This window comes from Rutidosis leptorrhynchoides, chromosome 7, assembly GCF_046630445.1.
Source record: "Rutidosis leptorrhynchoides isolate AG116_Rl617_1_P2 chromosome 7, CSIRO_AGI_Rlap_v1, whole genome shotgun sequence".
Lineage (NCBI taxonomy): Eukaryota > Viridiplantae > Streptophyta > Magnoliopsida > Asterales > Asteraceae > Rutidosis > Rutidosis leptorrhynchoides.
In genome coordinates this window covers 4,300,148-4,322,951 of record NC_092339.1, presented here as the reverse complement: position 1 = coordinate 4,322,951, position 22,804 = coordinate 4,300,148, and the positions used below count along the sequence as shown (strand labels likewise).

Here is a 22,804-nt window from a genome sequence, read left to right as displayed (position 1 = left end):
ATCTTGTCCTTATTTTAGTATGCAACAGCGGAAGCTCTTAGTATTCACCTGAGAATAAACATGCTTTAAACGTCAACAAAAATGTTGGTGAGTTATAGGTTTAACCTATATATATATATATATATATATATATATATATATATATATATATATATATATATATATATATATATATATATATATCAAATCGTAACAATAGACCACAAGATTTCATATTTCAATATACATCCCATACATAGAGATAAAAATCATTCATATGGTGAACACCTGGTAACCGACATTAACAAGATGCATATATAAGAATATCCCCATCATTCCGGGACACCCTTCGGATATGATATAAATTTCGAAGTACTAAAGCATCCGGTACTTTGGATGGGGTTTGTTAGGCCCAATAGATCTATCTTTAGGATTCGCGTCAATTAGAGTGTTTGTTCCCTAATTCTTAGATTACCAGACTTAATAAAAAGGGGCATATTCGATTACGATAATTCAACCATAGAATGTAGTTTCACGTACTTGTGTCTATTTTGTAAATCATTTATAAAACCTGCATGTATTCTCATCCCAAAAAAATTAGATTTTAAAAGTGGGACTATAACTCACTTTCACAGATATTTCCTTCCTCGGAAATAAGACTTGGTCACGGATCGATTCACGAACCTATACAAATATGTACATATATATCAAAGTATGATCAAAATGTAATTACAACCATTTTTATTATGTTTTAAAGATTTGAGTGTATTAAGTCAGCTGTCCTCGTTAGTAACCTACAACTAGTTGTCCAAAGTTAGATGTACAGAAATAAATCGATATATATTATCTTGAATCAATCCACGACCTAGTGTATACACGTCTCAGGCAAGATCACAACTCAAAGTATACATATTTTTAGAATCAACCTCAACCCTGTATAGCTAACTCTAACATTACTGCATATAGAGTGTCTATGGTTGTTCCAAATAATATATATACATGGGTCGATATGATATGTCCAAACATTTGCATACGTGTCTATGGTATCCCAAGATTACATAATATATTAGAATACATTTATAATACAATATAAGTTAGCTAGGATATGATTTGTATAGAATTGTTAATATTTCCCGTAGCTACAAAAATCAAAAAATATCCAATCTTGTTTTACCCATAACTTCTTCATTTTAAATCCGTTTTGAGTGAATCAAATTGCTATGGTTTCATATTGAACTCTATTTTATGAATCTAAACAGAAAAAGTATAGGTTTATAATCGGAAATATAAGTTACAAGTCATTTTTGTAAGAGGTAGTCATTTCAGTCGAAAGAACGACGTCTTGATGACCATTTTGAAAAACATATTTCCACTTTGAGTTTAACCATGATTTTTGGATATAGTTTCATGTTCATAAGAAAAATCATTTTCTCAGAAGAACAACTTTTAAATCAAAGTTTATCATAGTTTTTAATTATCAAACCCAAAACAGCCCGCGGTGTTACTACGACGGCGTATGTCCAGTTTTACGGTGTTTTTCATGTTTTCAGGTTTTAAATCATTAAGTTAGCATATCATATAGATATATAACATGTGTTTAGTTGATTTTAAAAGTCAAGTTAGAAGGATTAACTTTTGTTTGCGAACAAGTTTAGAATTAACTAAACTATGTTCTAGTGATTTCAAGTTTAAACCTTCGAATAAGATAGCTTTATATGTATGAATCGAATGATGTTTTGAACATAATTACTACCTCAAGTTTTGTGAATAAACCTACTGGAAAAGAGACAAATGGATCTAGCTTCAAAGGATCTTGGATGGCTTGAAAGTTCTTGAAGTAGAATCATGACACGAAAACAAGTTCAAGTAAGATTTCCACTCGAAATAAGATTGTTATAGTAATAGAAATTGAATCAAAGTTTGAATATGAGTATTACCTTATATTAGAAAGATATCTTATTGTAAATAAGAAAGATTTCTTGAGGTTGGATGATCACTCTACAAGATTGGAAGTAAGCTAGCAAACTTGGAAGTATTCTTGATTTTATGAAACTAGAACTTGTAGAATTTATGAAGAACACTTAGAACTTGAAGATAGAACTTGAGAGAGATCAACTATATGAAGAAAATTGAAGAATGAAAGTATTTGTAGTTGTTTTTGGTCGTTGGTGTATGGATTAGATATAAAGGATATGTAATTTTGTTTTCATGTAAATAAGTCATGAATGATTTATAATATTTTTTGTAATTTTGTGAGATATTTCATGCTAGTTGCCAAATTATGGTTCCCACATGTTTAGGTGACTCACAAGGGCTGCTAAGAGATGATCATTGAAGTGTATATACCAATAGTACATACATCTAAAAGCTGTGTATTGTACGAGTACGAATACGGGTGCATACGAGTAGAATTGTTGATGAAACTGAACGAGGATGTAATTGTAAGCATTTTTGTTAAGTAGAAGTATTTTGATAAGTGTCTTGAAGTCTTTCAAAAGTGTATGAATACATATTAAAATACTACATGTATATACATTTTAACTGAGTCGTTAAGTCATCGTTAGTCGTTACATGTAAGTGTTGTTTTGAAACCTTTAGGTTAACGATCTTGTTAAATGTTGTTAACCCAATGTTTATAATATCAAATGAGATTTTAAATTATTATATTATCATGATATTATGATGTATGAATATCTCTTAATATGATATATATACATTAAATGCCGTTACAACGATAATCGTTACATATATGTCTCGTTTCAAAATCATTAAGTTAGTAGTCTTGCTTTTACATATGTAGTTCATTGTTAATATACTTAATGATATGTTTACTTATCATAATATCATGTTAACTATATATATATATCCATATATATGTCATCATATAGTTTTTACAAGTTTTAACGTTCGTGAATCACCGGTCAACTTGGGTGGTCAATTGTCTATATGAAACCTATTTCAATTAATCAAGTCTTAACAAGTTTGATTGCTTAACATGTTGGAAACACTTAATCATGTAAATAACAATTTTATTTATTATATATATAAACATGGAAAAGTTCGGGTCACTACAAACACCCTACTTCATCCCTATATATAGTAAACCCTAGGCTACGAATTATTTATCTTTTCCATCAGTTTTGAGAGCCAAAAACAACACAAACATCATCATAATCATTCCAAGATCAAGGATTTGAGCCAAGTTATTCAAGATTCTTCATCAAATCATCATGTTGGACATAAAGATTTGTTGGACTAGTGCATGCATAATTGGGATTGTAAAGGAATAAAGGCTTTAATCCAATTGTTTACAACCTTTTCATCTAGATTATTGTTTATGCTCTTAATCATTCAAAGTTTGCATTTGTTTAGTAATTGTTAATTTAGTCGTTACTTTAGTTAATCTTAGTTAATCACAAACAACCAAATCTGAAAATTGCTTGCTATTAACCACTGTTTCCCGTGGAACGAATCCTACTTACCCTAGCTAATCTAGAGTAATTAGTTCATTTTTGACCGACCCTTCGACACCGATCACCTCGTTAAACAATAAGGCAATCTGCGAGGCACTCTCTTGCGATGCGCATGTAACCGGGACCCCACGATTTCAATCCAAGCTAACGGATGAAAAGATTGAGCCGAAACTGAAAAGGTTGAACACACCAAAAACTCTCTCGTAAAGATTTAATTATGGGACGGAGGTAGTAAAAGATTTATGTTATAATATGAGTACAAAAAGTCATATGGATGATAAATTTTAGTCAACTTTGTATAGCTTGCATAGTAATATTTTACGCTATAAATAGGCATGTATGGTAGCCATTTAATTGTGTACCATTTTTCTTGAAATATCAATATTAATATTTCTTCTCTCTTTGTTCTTATATATAATTACATATTTAAGTAGTTAATAGGCCACTAAAGGTAGTTATAAGCCTACTGAATTATAACACGTTATCATCACGAAGTGCTCCGTATAATCAAGGTTTATCTAAGCAAGCACAAGTCACTAATCAAGGTAAGAAATTCTTTAACGATATCTTCTATTATTTATTAGTAAGGTAAATATTATTATCATCATAAGCAGGGGCAGATCTTTGGTGGACATGGAGGGTGTTGGCCCTCCCAAAATCATGAACAAGTAGTGATATATTATTAATTTGTTGTGGATGAAAAAAAATCGAGATTAATTTTAATGGGGTTTTCAAGATTTTAAGATGGTGATACAGAGAAGTAAGAATGAGGAGATGAAGTAGATGTAATTTTAGGAAAGAAGCGTACTTTTAGTTTTCTTTAACTTAATTCCCCCTTTAAGTTTTAAAAGATATTCACTATCAACCCTTTCAAAATTATCTCTTCTCTATTCTAATTAAAATATACGGAGTATGTAGTATGAAACAAATAATAACTCAAAGATATTAATTGCAAGACTTTTATATTGAAAGGCCGTAGTTTTAATTACATACATGAATTATATCCGGTAGAAGAAATTAATTTACTGCAAGCTAGTGATACATGCGTGAGGAAGTGTAATCAACATTAAAAAGAATAACGTTATTAATTTGTATTTCAAAAAAGTCTTTTAACACTTCATAAATTATTTTTCTTTTATACATAGGTTTTCTACTTGCTATATTTTACTTTTCAAAAACACGATCGCTAAAATAGGTTGGACAACTTGTAGTCAAACTATGTTTTACGTTTCAAAAATTTTTTGGCCCCTCCACATAATTGTTTCAAGATCCACCACTGATCATAAGTAAAATTATATTTCTGTAATCTAACTTTTATTAACTTCACTAACATTCATATTTATGTTATTTAAGTTATATATGGTCGGTTATATCGCCTGAATTATATTTATATAATCTAACTTTTTTTTTAACTTCACTAACATTTATATTTATATTATTTAAGTTATATATGGTCGGTTATACCGCCTGAATTATATTTATGTAATCTAACTTTTATTAACTTCACTAACATTTATATTTATGTTATTTAAGTTATATATGGTCGGTTATACCGCCTGAATTATATTTATGTAATCTAACTTTTTTTTAACTTAACTAACATTTATATTTATGTTATTTAAGTTATATATGGTCGGTTATACCGCCTGAATTATATTTATGTAATCTAACTTTTTTTTAACTTAACTAACATTTATATTTATGTTATTTAAGTTATATATGGTCGGTTATACTGCCTGAATTATATTTATGTAATCTAGCTTTTTTTTAACTTCACTAACATTTATATTTATGTTATTTAAGTTATATATGGTCGGTTATACAGCCTGAATTATATTTCTGTAATCTAACTCTTATTAACTTCATTAACATTTATATTTATGTTATCTAACATTTATTATTACTTATGCAATTAATCATTATTTATTTCATGCATACTAATGTTTATTCTTAAAATTTATTATTTATGCATAATATGTTTATTCTCTTAATCTTCGTATTTATACTAAACGTAATTATACTAAATGTATTTATAGTAATCGTATTTGTACTAATAAAATTCTTTTATTAAAATTATTATTAATACAACGAGTACATAACAGTCGTTAACGTCAACTAACGACGTTACAACGGTCATATATACATAACGGTTGTTAACGTCAACTGACGACGTTACAACGACTATATTTTTCAAATATAAAATAAACATCTCTGTTTTTACATTTTCACAAATCAATCTTCGTTTTCTCAGATTACCACTCTAAAAAAAAAAAAAGTTTTTGTAAAGATGATTCACACAAGGATGATTTTTCCTATTGTATTGGTCATACTTACTATCATCATTGTTGCTAATATACCACCGGGTGAACCTATATTCTATCCTGCTCTTGTGGTTTTATCATTTGTAATCATGCCATTATTCTGTTGTTTGCTACTTATGAATTTAAAATGATTCTAATTTCATTTTATTATTTGTCTATGAATAGAATTTGATTATGATTATTATTTATGTTGTTCATTTTTTTTAGAAAATGTCGAATTTAAAAAGGCTTAAATTTACTCCTTTAGAATCAAGTGAGAACAACTACTTAACATGGGTTATGAATGTAGAAAAACATCTCGAATCAATTAGTTTTTTAGAAACCCTGAATGAAAATAACAATTGTTCCGAACAAGAGAAAGCAATAGCAAGTATTTTTCTTAGCAAACATATTCACGAGTCCTTAGAATCTACATATTATATGATCAAAGATCCAAGTGTATTATTGAAAATACTCAAAGATAGATACGATATTAATTATCAAGAAATAACGGTGATCCATGAAAGAATAAAATTGAAGATGTTAGTAGACGCTCTTATAAGAATCCCGGATATTCTTATTAATGATCTAGTAATGTGGATCATCAGTCTAGTATTTCTTGAATACATGAACATCTTGTTTAGCTCTACAAATAAGCCCCAAAAAGCAAAGAAAACGAGAGTGAATCTGTTGAAAAATCTTGATTAAATAAACCTGAGCTACCTTGAGACTTGAATGGTTTGAATTTTCTAAGATGCCTAGCTTGTTATGTATCACTCATAAATAAATGGTTTTAGACCATAACGCATCTGTTTATTAAGTGTTATCTTTTATGTACTTCAGATTGTAACTTGTTTGCAGGTAATATAATTTGATTATCTTGCTGAAATATAACTCATTATTTGCTTATCTTATTTGAAGTTTTAGTATGAATCCTACTGAAATACAACATCAATTAAATGGTAAAGACCTATGTATTGCAGATAGTGGTAACATATACACTATGATCAAATCTAAGAAATATTTCATTGATTTAAATCAAACGAAGGAATTATAAATACTATATCAGGTCTTGCAAACTTGATATAAGGAACGAAAAAGCGCAACGAATATGATTAAAAGCGCATATGATGAAAAGCGCATATAATGAAAAGCGCAGCGCATATGATTAAAAGTGCATATGATAAAAAGCGCATATGATGAAAAGTGCATATGATGAAAAGCGCAGCGCATATGATTAAAAGCGCATATGGTGAAAAGGATATATGATGAAAAGCGCATATGGTGATTAATGCAAAAGCGCATATGGTGATTAATGAAAAGCACATATGGTGATTAATGAAAAGCACATATGGGGATTAATGAAAAAGCACATATGGTGATTAATGAAAAGCACATATGGTGATTAATGAAATGAATATTGAGAAAGAATCACCAATGTTTCTTGAAAGAATTCAAGGTTATATATATGGACCAATTCATCCATCATGTGGACCATTTTGATATTTCATGGTTCTAATAGACGCATCTAGCGGATGGTCTCATATTTGTGTGTTATCAAGCCATAATATGGCATTTGCAAAGTTTCTTGCACAAATTATTAAATTGAGAACACGTTATTCTGATTACGCCATTAAAAAGGATGAGACTTGATAATGCTGGTGAGTTAACATCTCAAGCATTTAATGATTATTATATGTCTACATGGATTGTTGTTGAACATCCAGTTGCTCATGTGCATACACAAAATTGGTTTAGCTGAATCAATAGATAAACGCTTGCAGCTAATAACTAGATAATTGGTAATAAGTACAAAACTCTCAATATTTATATGGGGACATGTAAATTTACATGATGCGATATTAATTCGCATTAAACCAAGTGCAAGTCATAAATATTCTCCATTACCAACTTAATTTTGGTCGAGAGCCAAATACTTTACACCTTAGAACATTGGTTATGCAGTGTATGTTCCAATTGTATCACCACAACGCAATAAAATGGTTCTTCAAAGAAAGATGGTAATATATTTTGGATATAAAACATCTTCAATCATAAGATATATTGAACCCATGATGGGTGATGTTTTTACAACACGTTTTGCTGATTGTCATTTTAATGAAACATTGTTCCCTAGATTAGGGGGGATAAATAAAAATAAAGTAAATGATGTTTCATGGTATGAACATCAATTAAGGTATCTTGATCCTCGCACAAAAGAATGCGAAATGAAAGTTCAAAAAATAATGCATATGCAAGAACTTGTAAATCAATTACCTGATGCATTTACAGATATAAAAAGATTGACTAAATCATATATACCAGCAGTAAATGCTCCAGCTCGAACTGAAATTCCAAAAGCTGACAATAAAGTCACTCATGAATCTTTGCCACGCCTAAAACGTGGGAGACCAATTGGTTCTAAAGATAAAAATTCTCGAAAAAGAAAATCAGCTGATAATGAGGTAAAAGAAAGTGTTCAAGAAGAACCACAAATCAATACTCCTTCTGCAGAGGAGATTGATGATGTCAATACGGAAATTGCAATCAATTATGCACATTTAAAAATAAAATTATGGAACCAAAATGAAATGAAAAATCTTGATGAGATATTTTCATATAATGTTGCATATGACATCATGAATGATGATGATGATCAACAACCAAAATCTGTCATTAAATGTCAAAATAGACACGATGAGCTCAATAGAAAGAAACAATACGAGCTAAATTTGAATCGCTCAATAAAGAAAAGTTTTCATATCAATAGTTATCATTGTGAAATATATGGAATATAAATGAATTTTTATCCGAAAAAGAAATGAGAAAAATGAAGTTACAAGGTAAAGATAGATTTGTAACTCAAAACTTCTCTCAAAGACCAGAAATTGATTATGAGAAAACTTATTCTCCTGTTATGGATAAAATTACTTAATCAGCCTGGCAATTTCTAAAGATTTAGAAATACATCTAATGGATGTTATTACTACTTATTTAAATGAATCACTTGATTGTGATATATACATGAATATACATGAAGGATTTAAGGTATCGGAAGCATCAAATGCAAAATCCAATGAAATGTATTCCATTAAATCACAAAGGTCTTTATATGGGTTGAAACAACCGGGTCGCATGTGGTATACCCGATTAAGTGATTACTTGATAAGCAAAGGGTATACAAATAATCTTATTTTCCTATGTGTTTTCATTAAGAAAACAACATCCGGATATGTGATTATAGCTGTTTATGTCAATGATCTTAACATCATAGGTACAAATAAAGAGATTCATGAAGTCATTCAACTTCTAAAGAAAGAATTTGAAATGAAAGATCTCAAAAGAACCAAGTATTGCCTTGGTTTATAAATTGAGCATATGCCTAATGATTTACTTGTACATCAAACAGCTTATACAGAAAAGATTTTAAAACGTTTTCAATATGGACAAGGCAAAACCATTAACTACTCTTATGGTTATTAGATCACTTAATGTTGACACTGATCCATTTCGTCCCTGTGAAGATCATGAAGATATTCTGGGACCAGAAGTACCATATCTTAGTGCAATTGAAGCTCTTATGTATCTTACAAATTGTACAAGACCTGACATTTCTTTTACAGTTAATTTGTTGACAAGGTTCAGCTCAACCCCTACAAAAAGACATTGAAATGAGATCAAGCAGATATTTTGATACCCTCGAGGAACTGCTGATTTAAAATTATTTTATTCTAACGCTTAAAAACAAGATTTGGTTGATTATGTATATGCAGGTCATTCATTAAATCCTCATAAAGATAAATCTCAAACTCAGTATGTATTCCTAAATGGAGGTACCACAAAATCATGGCGTTCTTAAAACAAACACTTGTTACAACATCATCAAATCATGACGAAGTGATTGCATTATATGAAACTACTCGAAAATGTGTTTGGTTGAGATCAATGACACAAATCATTATTGATTCTTATGGACTAGAACGCTATAAAAGACCAACAACTATCTTCACCAACAACTGTATATGAAGATAATGCAGCTTGCATAATACAAATGAAAGAAGAGTATCAAAAGTGACATAACAAAATATAAATGCTGATGAGGCGCCAAAGCCATAGACGGTCTAAACGGTCATAAGTTTGATGGAAAAGAATGGTACGTTGGTAAGGCTCGGAAAAGACTAAAAGGGAATAGGAATTGAAACAAGGGTTTAAGCAAACCATGAAGGAGACTGTAAACAAATCACAGGGGCTAAACTTGTACATAAAAGATTTAGATGATAAAGTTTCAAGATAAAAACCTCAGATTCTTCTCATATAAGACAACCAGATTAAAATGAGATACGTTCAATCAACAACTCTGCTGATCTTTATACCAAAGCACTGTCAACCGCTGTTTTCAGAACACACGTTCACAATATTGGCATGAAGCAAGTTCAAAATATGTGACGACTCAGCGATGTCTACTTGAGGGGGAGTCAACTCTATACTGCACTCTTTTTCCCTTGACTAAAGTTTTTATCCCACTGGGTTTTTCTTTAGCAAGGTTTTTAATGAGACAGTACTAGTTGCACTCTAATAAAATTGATCATCCAAGGGGGAGTGTTATAATATGAGTACAAAAAGTCATATGGATGATAAATTTTAGTCAACTTTGTATAGCTTGCATAGTAATATTTTACACTATAAATAGGCATGTATGGTAGCCATTTAATTGTGTACCATTTCTCTTGAAATATCAATATTAATATTTCTTCTCTCTTTGTTCTTATATATAATTACATAGTTAAGTAGTTAATAGGCCACTAAAGGTAGTTATAAGCCTACTGAATTATAACAATTTAATTATTAATTACTACCATAAAAATGAATATAAACTACTCTATTTTTTTATTTTTTTTAAAGTGTTTTTTGAGCATATTTTACGCGTTGCTTTAAACTTTCACTATTTGAGCATATTGTTTTCATATTTTAGGGCTTAAAACAAGGCTCACACTTTTGATTTGGTTATCTTTTTTGGCTTCATGACCTGTCACTTCCAAATACTGACACTCTTGGTTTTTCCACCTGCTGTTTTCCTTAATTCTTAAAAATAATTGCTAAAACAAACATTTACTTATTAACTGTAAAAATAGACAACAAGAAAAAATAAATGGTAAGTAAGCCTTTGTTTGTGATTTAGAAAGTCATGATTCAGTTCGTTACCTTCAGTTTTACTCTTCAGTTGTTCATGGCCCATATTTATAAGAAAACGTAACTTGTAGGCTTAAATATAGACATAAAACTTAGTTACTTGGTCGATGTGTTAAAATAATTGCTCAACATTGAAAACGAAAAATAATATGTACAACTATCGATTTGTTAATCTCGATTCGTTGTTTTTCGTGATATTTTGGATCAAGTTGCTTCACAAAAAATGATAATCGAAGCATTAATAATTTGTTCCAAGTCTCGATTTAAAATAATTCGTGATTTTAAATTTGTGTTTATTGGATATTACCTCAATTTTAAAAAATTTGAACACGCAATCATTTTTGCGAGCAAAAATTAAATTGCAATCCTTTTCGTACTTGTACAAATTAGAAATTACCTTTATCAAATTGGGTAACTTAGGTTATTTTTTCAGGTCATTTGCCCTTTTTAATTTATTTACGTTGAAGAATGTATTAGTACACAACTAGACAAATGTAATTAATGAGTGAGTAGTATAATTTCGACAAAATTTCATTTCTCGTCCCTGAACTTTACATCAAATTTGACTCTATGTCCTTTTTTTTTTTTTTTGTGCATTCCTCGTCCCTAATGTATCAAAAATCTACATCCCTCGTCCTCCCGTTTACTTTCTGTCAAAACCAGCTGTTAAGTGCAGTCATGTGCTAAACATGTGAGGGTACTTTCGTCATTTACATATTAACCTCTTTTCTTTTGACAAAATTACACTCCATCGTCAGTTCCCCCAAATTGACTTTTTCTCTACAACAACTAGGGTTAGGGTTATCACCTCTTACAATCCCCAAATTCCTTCCAATCTTTGCCACCAAAATCACCATGTCATCATCATCCAAAATTATTGTTCTCAACAGTTCCAATGGAGAAACCTTTGAGGTTGAAGAATCGGTGGCGTTGGAGTCACAAACAATCAAGCATATGATTGAAGATTATTGCGCTGATACTAGTATTCCCATTCCTAATGTTACAAGCAAGATCTTATCAAAAGTTATCGAGTACTGTAAAAAACATGTTGAATCACCTAAGAACGATTAAAACAGCCGAGGAAGATCTCAAATCCTTTGATGCTGATTTTGTTAAAGTTGACTAAGGAACTCTTTTTGATCTTATTTTGGTTCGATCTGTTTTCTCTTTGATAGTATTATTTATTATTTACTGTATACTGTTTTTATTTTAATTAATTAAAATTTAGTATTCCGTATTTAATAATTTTTAGAAAGAATCGCAGTAGAACACTATATGATGTAATATTACAGTTAGTAACGGAGGCAAATTTGAACACTACTTACTGGTATGACGTTTGATTATAATTAATTGTTTTGATATTTGTTCATTTGTGATTTGTGTTATGTATTCATCATCAAACTCCCACACATAACATCTTAATCTTTTTGCTGCTTAGATGCGTGTCATTTGGATTTGAACAATAATGGTTAGATACTTGATGTTTTTTGTCGATTATCATATGGAAATCAAAGAACCAAAATAATGTATTAAAGATGTGTTAATCAGGGTGTTTTGTATACATTTATAATTTGATTTTTTGATTTTATAAAAGTATAAAACTAGGGTTTTTAATTTGGGGATGATGAAGATGAGATTACGAGGATTAGGGTGAAAAGATAAGCTAAATAATAAAGAAAATAAATAAAATAAAAATACCAAATTACCCTCACATGCTTTGCACATGACTGAACAAACGGCTGAAATTGACAGAAAGTAAACGGGAGGACGAGGGATGTAGATTTTTGATACATTAGGGACGAGGAATGCACAAAAAAAAGAAAAAAGACATGGAGTCAAATTTGACGTAAAGTTCAGGGACGAGGAATGAAATTTTGTCTATAATTTCAAAGAGTGGTTCTGTATTGAAGACACAAATACAATTATAATACGATGCATCTTTGAAGTTTTGCCTGTAAAAAGGCAAAGAATAGTAGTATAGCGATAATAAAGTTTTCGGGCTATTGTATCACAAGAATGAATTGTGTATCTCGAGATTTGGATTTAACAATTTTAACGACAACTAAAGTGAAGATAGTTTAGTCTAAGCTTTCGATACCATATTATGAACTCAAGGAGTTCATTAGACTATTCTTAATCGAGACTATGATTTTAGAGGTAAATGATTTACTTTTTGATGAAAATTTGGGTTTTGAATTATGACTGTATTTAACCTACGTTAATCCGAAAGGTTAAATTTTTATGTCAAATATTTGTGAGGTGATGTGTTAAAATTTGATTGAAAATAGAGTATGAAAAATATATTAATAACAAAAATATATTTAATATTAATTATTGATTGGTTGGTGAAAGTATCAAGCTTCCGTTAATTTTTTCTACTCGCGCCCCACTGCATCAAAAATTCATGCCTGGTTAATAGGCGTCAAACTTTGTCAAGCTCGCCACCTCATTTGACGGATCTCACTTGACGCGCGGTTTGTCAAAAGTTTTAAAGCCTCTTAACGTTAATGTTACCTAGTTGGACTATGTGTGTTCAGAACACAATCGATAAATCTAATAAAAGTTTCTTTGTCACCTTATAACTCTCTGGTACTAGTTAATTCAATTGGCATTACGCTTTAATCGTGGGATCCAACTCTCATAGACACCACTGATAATACAAGATTTCTCTTAGCATGTCCCACACATAAATTCCAATAACTAATTTAATTCAATGATTTTATCAGGAGTAAGTTAGAGTAGAGAGAGCGGTGACCTAGGTCAATTATTATATCACTGTGTGGTGACATTCTGGATAAGAAAATAGTGAGAGTGTAAGATGTACTCCGTCGGTTCTTAATTTATATTTTTCTTAAGGCTTAAAATATTTATTAAAATAACTAAATATATTAAAATTAAAATAATAAATAAAATAAAAATTACATTACAATTATAATTTCTAAACTCTACAAAAGTGGGCTGCTTAAATAAACAAAACACATGTTTGGAATCAGCAAAGTTAAAGATACTTCCAATAATAATAATAATGAGCTTCTTAAAAGGACTAAAACACAAAATAATGTAATTATCTTTCAATTTATTATTCGTCTGCTGCTACCACATCCCATCTTCTTCACTATAAACCTGTAAAGCTAAAATAAAATTATACTCAAAGAAGTAGAAAAGCAAAGCAAAAATCAAACAAAGCAAAGAAAGAAGGAAGAAGGAAAACGAAAAAAGAGAAAATAAACAATAAATAAATAAAAAGTTGAAAACGAGCGTCGCCCAAGCGATGCTCACTAGCGACGAGGATAGGGAATGGGGGAGGGTGTTGCTGCTATAACGGGGTGTGGGACGAACCCCACTCCCGTTGCTCTTATATAGAACATTAAATATGATGAGTTTTCGATGATTGGAATAAGATAGAACTTCTCAAAATTTCATGTACCCCTAAACACTCGTAATTACTCTAAGATATGATTATATAGACTATTAAACAATAATCAATAATTAAGATCAATTAAAAAATAATCTAACCATGAGGGTGGTGGTGGCATGGTATGACCTTGACCTTCCAATGTGGAGGTCAAGGGTTCGATTCCTTGCTACTACAAAAGTTATTCTCCTTCATGGCCACGGAGGTTCGCCTGCAATGACTCCGGGCTGCTCGCAAAGCGGGTAGTTGCCCTGGGATTAGTCGGTTTAAAAAGTTAGATACCCAGGTAAAAAAAAATATTAAACAATAATCTACACAAATTTGTTATGACTTAATCAGATATCTCAAATACCAATTGAATGAATTAACCAAATTAAAATACAAGTTATTAGTGATTAAATATCAATTTAACACAAAATATAATCAACAATTAACTCTAAATTAAGCTCAACATCTAGGGTTCTTAATTTAAATTAACATAAAAAAATAAAACCATCTAAAGTTCTTAATTTAAATTAACATAAAAAAATAAAACGAAAGTTGTAGCTCTTTGATTTACGAGTATTATAATCTATTTAAAGATGGTATGGTCAATATGATGAAGGTATGAAAGTGATATAGTAAACACTAGTGAAATAATTCGTGAAATCACGGGTTTGTTTAAACGAAATAATTTAATGACATGTTTTAGGTATTAACTGAATGTAAATGCTAAAGTAATTTATTTTAATGACCCGTTCGACTAAGAAACTTGTCGTTGTTTTTACAAATATATAGAGACATGTATTTTCGCATACATATGTAACGTAATTAATATCGTAAACAGAATTCATATTTGAATATTAATAATATACTAATTATAATTATTGTAATAAAAATAAATAGTACTCCATAATAATAAAGTTTGCTCAAAGTTGAGTACTTATAGTTTTAATAATAATTATTAGTAATAATAAATGCTTTTTGAAATTTTTATAGAAAATTAAAATACAATTATTATATAAAGGTTGTACAATATGCTTTAATATTTGTAAATGTGTTGGTGTTATGTATTTCTTTTTAAAAAAGATTTCATATTATTTTTTTAATTAAATTTAATATAAAATAATGACATGATCAAAGATGTCTTAAAAATTTTCTTTTTTATTTTGAAATATATTTATGCTTAAAAGTTGTTTAATTATGACATCATTATTTTAAAATTTTAATATTAACTATAGATGGTGAAGACTTGTAGAAATTACAAAATCATCGATCTACAAATACTATGTATCCAAGCTTATAAACCAACCAAAATGGCATGCAATTGAGATCGATATTGCCACTAAAAAGTAAATTAAATAATATAATCCATTGTTATTAACGTAAATTGTTCAAAGATGTTTATATTCAGTCACATGTATTTTTCAGTTGGAATAATAAAGGCGAATTTATGTTGGTATGCATGAAAAAACTCTAGTAGTGGTAAATTAAAGTACTAGATCGTTTTATTTATTTTCCTTTTTCTGAAAAAAATTCATTAAACTAAAATCGAAGATTACAAACAAATAAATAAAACCCTAGGCTTAAAAAAAGCCACCCAAATAACAAACGAAACTAACAAACCAAAACCTAACCAACCAAAACGAAAGCACAAGCTCGCAAAATCACTAAAAGTAGCAACTCACTAACAAGCAAAGCACCCGAGTAAAACCATATACTCACAAACACGAGAAGAGGGGAAACAATCAAACCTGAAAGAGAAGATTACCAACCATCTATCACATAAAACATAACCCAAAAACCACCAACCGGGAGCTCAAATACCTTCAACATTAAAATTTCTTAGTACGGATCCATGAACTTTACGAATGTTGATTTTTTTTTTTGGGTTTAGGAGTCGCCTTGGAATACTAGATCATTAAATCTTGAACAACATACATATTTAATACGGAGTGCATTGTATAATAACCTATTAATTATGGTGGTACATAGTATTATTGTGAGCATATATTGAAATTTTTACCAAAAACTTTATTACCAACAAATCATCACTAGATAATCCAATGTTTGAAGCCCTGAGTTTTTTTCAACGGGTCTTAGGTTCGAAAAAACGATACAAACCAAAAAATAACAACCACAAAATGGAAAGTGAAGTTCATCGGTGTAGCTTTTAATGTAGTATGTAACTATGTTTGTTGTTTAAGTTATTAGGTTGTACGTAGTTGAATATTGATTATAACTTTGGTAATGTAATTGCATGTTATTTTTCCATAATACGGAGTAATTAACGTTTGTATAGTGAAGTTTACAAATTTAAACATTGTTACAATTTATTAGTTCCAAAGCTTGTAATATCAGTCGTATAAGTATATAAATAAATACGGACAAACCAATTTACATGATCGACAAAAACAGAGAATACAAGTACAGTACATCATTGACTACTTCTACTTAATTTGTGGATCAATTTGTCATTTTATAATAATCAAATGTGATTTACAACTTTTGGATCTAATCACAAGTTAGATAAATTTCTAAGCAAACAAAAACGTTATAGACCATGACCGAGTCAATAAGGCATAATATGAGTAGTCCGAGTTTCGTAACTCGCCAAACAAGACTTTGAGTTAACTCGCAAAACCTTCACCAACTCACCACACATTTGCCTCACCGAACCAGAACAATTACTTTGCATCACCAACAACACTTTTGTCAATCCATTATTTCTCATTGCAGATTCCTGTGCATTACGATCTCTAGACATACAACATAAGCTCCAGATCACTCCGATTCCGTGCTCCGTCGCAACGGATGATACTTTCATCAACCGCTGTACGACAGCCGCTACACACTTTTCGTCCTCCGAAATTGCTGTTCGTCCTTCTGTACAAGTTGACACCATTTCTAGAATCTTCATCACCTTTTCAATCACCGGAACTGTATTCTCCGGTCCGGAAAGTATTTTACTAACGCTACGAACGATTCCTAATCGAACGAGTTCTTTTTTAGATTGCCGCGACGTTGAAACGGCGATTAACGCCGCTAATCCACCGTCCACTGCCGTCAGATCTGTTTCGGAAGTTGCTAAACGATACAGTTCTTTAATAATTAACGTCTGATCCGCAATTACACGGCGACATTCGTTATCAAACGCCGTGAGTGATTCTAGAACCCTAGCAGCGCTAATTCTCGAATCTAAACAGCCGTTTTGAAGAACTAATAGAAATGGTGATAACAATGAATCATTATCTAAATTTAATCGAATTAATTGCTGTTTGACTCTTTCCTCGTGTAAAATCAGATCTAAACAGATAATCACAAGCTCAATCGCATCAATATCGTTACGAACTTTGAACATTCTTGTCATCATCGGAACGAATCCTTCTAATTTCGCTAACGATTCACGATTTTCAACTGATAACTTGGCGAAATTAACAATACTCGATAACGTACCTACCGAAATGGAATCCGTTTGTTCGTTACTGATTAATTTCTTCAATGATTCCAAAGCGAGATGGTTGTTGAACGACGCGTGAGATTCAGGGCGTAAGAGATAGGAATCTGACCAAACGCGAATTAAACGACGCAGTGTGAGATTCGGAACGACGTCGGTTGATCGTAGAACTTGCATGGTAGCTGGACATGTATTGTGGCCGGAATCGAGCCATTTTTTAATGCTAGCACGGTCATAGGTGACGCCGGTGCATAGACTGACCGGTGATGTCATGACATCCATGGTGATTGGACATTTGAAGAAGCTTGGTACACTCAGGTACAATCCATTGCTTTTTTCTCTAGCCATTTGTGTGTGTTTTGTGAAGGTGAATTTAGTGTGTGTGTTTAGAGAGAGAGAGAGAGAGAGAGGTAGTTATGAAGGGGTTGAGAGAGAGATGGAGTCAAAGGAGGTGGGGAGGTGACGTTGTTCTAGTCAGCGATTTATTTTTGGGTGGGTGCTTATTTTATTTATGGAATATTTTATTTTTGCAAATTAAAATAAATATGAGGACGAAAGCGTGTTTGATTATACAAAGAGTCATTGACTATCATTAAATAAATAAATTCATTTTCTTTTTATAGATTCTTTTCAAAAACGCGACTTTGTCCGTAAATAATTAAGGAACAATAATTAAATAGAACTTTGATTTTTCCGGTTCGGCTTAATTTGTTTTCTAACCTATTTAATTGGTTCTTTGTGTAGTTTGTCGTTCTTATCTTTGTACCTGTAAGTCTCGTTCATCTTTTAATGAGTCACTTATGTAGTTATATTATACAGTATAAAGTTTGTTATTTTTCCAAAATTTATATTAGATTTGACTACATTAACGCACCGATTTGCTAATTCAATTACTTTAAACATGTCAGAGTCAGCAGGCTAAAAGTTGTTCTAACAAGCTAGAAAAGTGGAGGTATACAAATTTAAAATAAAAGAATGTAAAAGAAAACAACATGAGTATCACAATTCACAATTCACAATTTTATGTACATTATCAAACAAAAAGGTTAAACAATATTGTACTCCGAATCATTTAGTTAAATCATGGTCATTAATGGTAAACTTCTCGGGCTAACAAGAAAATCTGTTCAATCTACATGTTGAGGTACTTTCTGTACTCTTCCTTTTTTGTCGAGATTTTTTTAAACCGTTTAATAATGAAGATTTTATCACTAAATATTAGAGGCTTAGGTCTAGATGACAAAAACAAATTCAATTGGTTCAAACGTGTGTGTTTCCTTCAAAACCCTAATGTCATTGCTCTTCAGGAAACTAAAGCCGATAGGATTTCAGAACGTTGGGTGGAATCGGTTTGGGGTAACAACAACTATAAATACGCTTTCAAAAAATCAAAAGGTAATTCGGGCGGGATTATCACGATTTGGGACCCAAATATTTTTATTACTAACCGTGTTGTTGAGCGTGACTCCTTTATTGCGATAAAAGGATTTTGGAAAGATGTAGGTACGGAACTCATTCTCGTGAACACATATGGGCCTCAAACCGATCCGGAAAAAAAGAAAATGTGGAACGATCTTAATGATATTTTGAATTATGACGGTGCAATGTGGGCCATTTTTGGTGATTTCAATGAAGTCAGATTCTCCTCTGAAAGAAAGAACACGGAATTTTGTGAAAGAAGAGCAAAACTTTTCAACGATTTTATTAAAGATAACTCCTTGCTTGACTTGCCACTGGGAGGAAGAACTTATACTCGAATTAGTGATAACGGAAGAAAATTCAGCAAACTTGATAGATTTCTTGTTTATGAAAATCTCTTATCTCAATGGCCGAATATTAATGTTTTGGTTTTGGATAAAAAGCATACGGATCATTGCCCTCTTATTTTACAAGATGGTAATGCTGATTTTGGTCCTAAACCGGTTAAGGTTTTTGATGAATGGTTAAATCATGAAGAATCCTACGACATCATCAAATCTACTTGGGAGAAAACCGTCAACAGTACTAAACCTGACTGCATTTTTCGTGATAAACTCAAGTTAGTCAAACAAGAACTTCGAAAATGGTATTCTACCTCACATGGAAAATTGAAAACTGAAATAGAGGAATTGTCCCGTGTCGTGAATGATTGGGAAAGGAAAGCCGAGTTAACCGACCTTAGCGTGGATGATTACACCAAATGGATGAAAGACAAGGAATCTCTTCTTAGTAAAGATAAGTCTCATGTTGAAATGCTCAAACAAAAGTCTAGATTTAAGTGGGCTTTAGAAGGGGATGAGAACAGTAAATTCTTTCACTCCTACATACGCCGAAGAAATCAGAAAAATAATATTCATGGCATCAACATCGGTGGGGTATGGAATTCTAACCCGTTACTTATAAAAAATGAAGCTTTTAATTTTTTTCAGGGTCTCTTCAAGAAAAACACCTCGGATGCTTGGATGTTAAATAGTTGGGAAGGGCCAAAAATTGACCCTGCTTCTACCGTAGCTTTAGAATCTATGTTCAGTGAATCAGAAGTATTAGATGCGATCAAAGGTTGTGGTAGAAACAAAGCACCGGGCCCGGACGGTTTTAACATAGCGTTTTACATCAAATTCTGGGGCATAATCAAAGGTGACCTCCTTAATGCTATAAACGGATTCTGGGATTCGGGAACCATTTCTAATGGATGCAACGCCTCCTTCATCACACTTATCCCAAAGGTCAATGATCCTCTCAACTTTTCTAATTATAGACCTATTAGTCTCATCGGTAGTTATTATAAAATTCTTTCAAAATTACTTGCAAACCGAATCAGGAAAATTATCCCGAGACTAATAGGTGATGAACAAAGTGCATTTATTTCTAATAGATACATTCTTGATGGAGTTTTAATCACACTTGAGTCCATTGATGACCTCAAATCCACAAAACAAAAAAGTTTTATTTTTAAAGTTGACTTTGAAAAGGCTTTCGATTGTTTAGATTGGGATTTCCTTAGTTCAATTATGAATGCAATGGGTTTCGGGGCTAAATGGGTCAAATGGATTATGTCTTGCCTCAACTCGACATCGATCTCGGTCTTAATTAATGGTTCTCCCACCGACCAATTCTTCCCTAAAAGGGGTGTAAGACAAGGAGATCCATTATCTCCCTTTCTTTTCATCCTAGCCGGGGAAGGTTTAAACCAACTTTTAAAACTTGCAACAAACAAAAAATTCATTAATGGTGTTGAGATTGGTAGCGATAAGGTTGTTGTGTCGCATCTTCAATATGCGGATGACACCATTATTTTTGGGAAATGGAACAAATCTGAGGTTAGAAATATTTTGAAAATACTTAAGTGTTTTGAGGAGCTTTCCGGTCTTAAAATTAATCTTAATAAAAGCAGTGTTTATGGTATTGGAACCTCTAACTCCGAACTAAAAAGCTTGGCTACTTGGTTTTGTTGTAAAGAAGGTTCGTTTCCATTTAATTATCTTGGACTTCCAATCGGGGCAAACCTAAACTCACATAATAATTGGTCCCCCATTTTTGAAAAATTTAAAAAACGACTCTCGGATTGGAAAGCAAAAACCATTTCTTACGGTGGTAGACTCACTCTCATTAAAGCGGTCCTAACAAGCCTACCTCTATATTACTTCTCACTTTTTAAAGCACCGGTAAGTGTAATCAAAGAACTTGAAGGTCTTCGCCGTGATTTTTTTGGGGGGGTTCTCATGATGAAAAGAAAATGGCTTGGGTTAAATGGGACCAAATCATTTTACCTTATGAATTCGGTGGCCTAAATGTGTGCTCTTTAAAATTTAAAAATCTTTCTCTCCTCGCCAAATGGTGGTGGAGATTTCTTTCGGGTGACAATGTTTTGTGGATTCGTATTATTAAAAGCATTTATGGTAACGGGGGGGGTTTGGGTTTCACTTCTCCTTTACCCGACAGCAAAATGAAAAAACTATCGGGTCGTACGTGGTTTAACATTATCAAAATTGAAAACACCCTAACCAAGTTAGGGTGTAATCTTTCTAATGCGTTTGTTAAAGATGTAGGTAAAGGTGCCGATACGAGATTCTGGCTAGATAAATGGCTTGGCGACGTTCCTCTTAAAGACGCTTTCCCTCGACTTTTTAGGATTGAATCTTCCAAAGACGTCCTGATTCCATATCGGATTCATTTCTCTGATTCTTCGCTAGATTTCACTTGGGCTTGGAACATTGAGCCTAGATGGAGGACGGCGGATGAATTAGATAGACTTATTGCCGAAATCAGATGCCATCATTTCTCGAATAGCACTTCTTCTTCTTGGTCCTGGAAACACAACGGTAACGGAGTGTTCACTACCTGCTCGATCGTTCAGTTGCTTAACATCGTAGCAGCTGGAAATCTCTTCACCTCTATGCTGCCCCCCCAACCTACCGATATCAACCCTTTTATCCCGCAAAAGATTGGCATCTTTATTTGGAGAATGAAACAAGACAAACTCCCGGTTAGGGCTGCCCTCGATAAAAAGGGTATTGATCTTCACTCTCTAAGATGCCCGGTTTGTGACGACGATATTGAGACTTTGCAGCACACGCTAATTTCTTGCTCCTTCGCCAAAGACATTTGGGAAAGAATCCGAAAATGGTGGAAATTCGATCTTTTAATTTTTTCCAACACTTCAGAAATAGCTAAAAGCACTTCTCCTTTTATTTCCTCGAATCTTGGTTTCACAATTTGGCAAGCCGTGGTTTGGGTCACTGCTTATCATATTTGGACTCATAGAAATTCCCGCACCTTTGGTAATTCTCACCTCAGCCCCCCAAATATTATCGCGGATATCCAAAGTAAATGCTTCGAGTGGATAAATTGTCGCTGGAAAAAAGGATCGTTGAATTGGCTAACATGGATTACGAATCCCAAACTTTTCGATGCCTCGAATTCTCGAGTAGGTGTTGGTTAACGTAGGTTTTTTATGCCGGATTCCGCCGAATTATTATTTAGTGGGGTCTAAGTGGTGCTAGGCTCGATTGCTTTGTCGCTGCTTGATCAG

The 22,804-nt window shown here is 31.9% G+C and overlaps 1 protein-coding gene across 1 annotated transcript; it reads right to left on the bottom strand.

The window, feature by feature from the left end:
- Positions 1 to 16,702: 16,702 nt before the first annotated feature.
- Positions 16,703 to 18,275, bottom strand: LOC139858055 (U-box domain-containing protein 28-like). Its single transcript, XM_071846906.1, has one exon. It carries the CDS (start codon positions 18,139 to 18,141, stop codon positions 16,909 to 16,911), a length of 1,233 nt encoding a protein of 410 aa, XP_071703007.1. The 5' UTR covers positions 18,142 to 18,275; the 3' UTR covers positions 16,703 to 16,908.
- Positions 18,276 to 22,804: the final 4,529 nt, after the last annotated feature.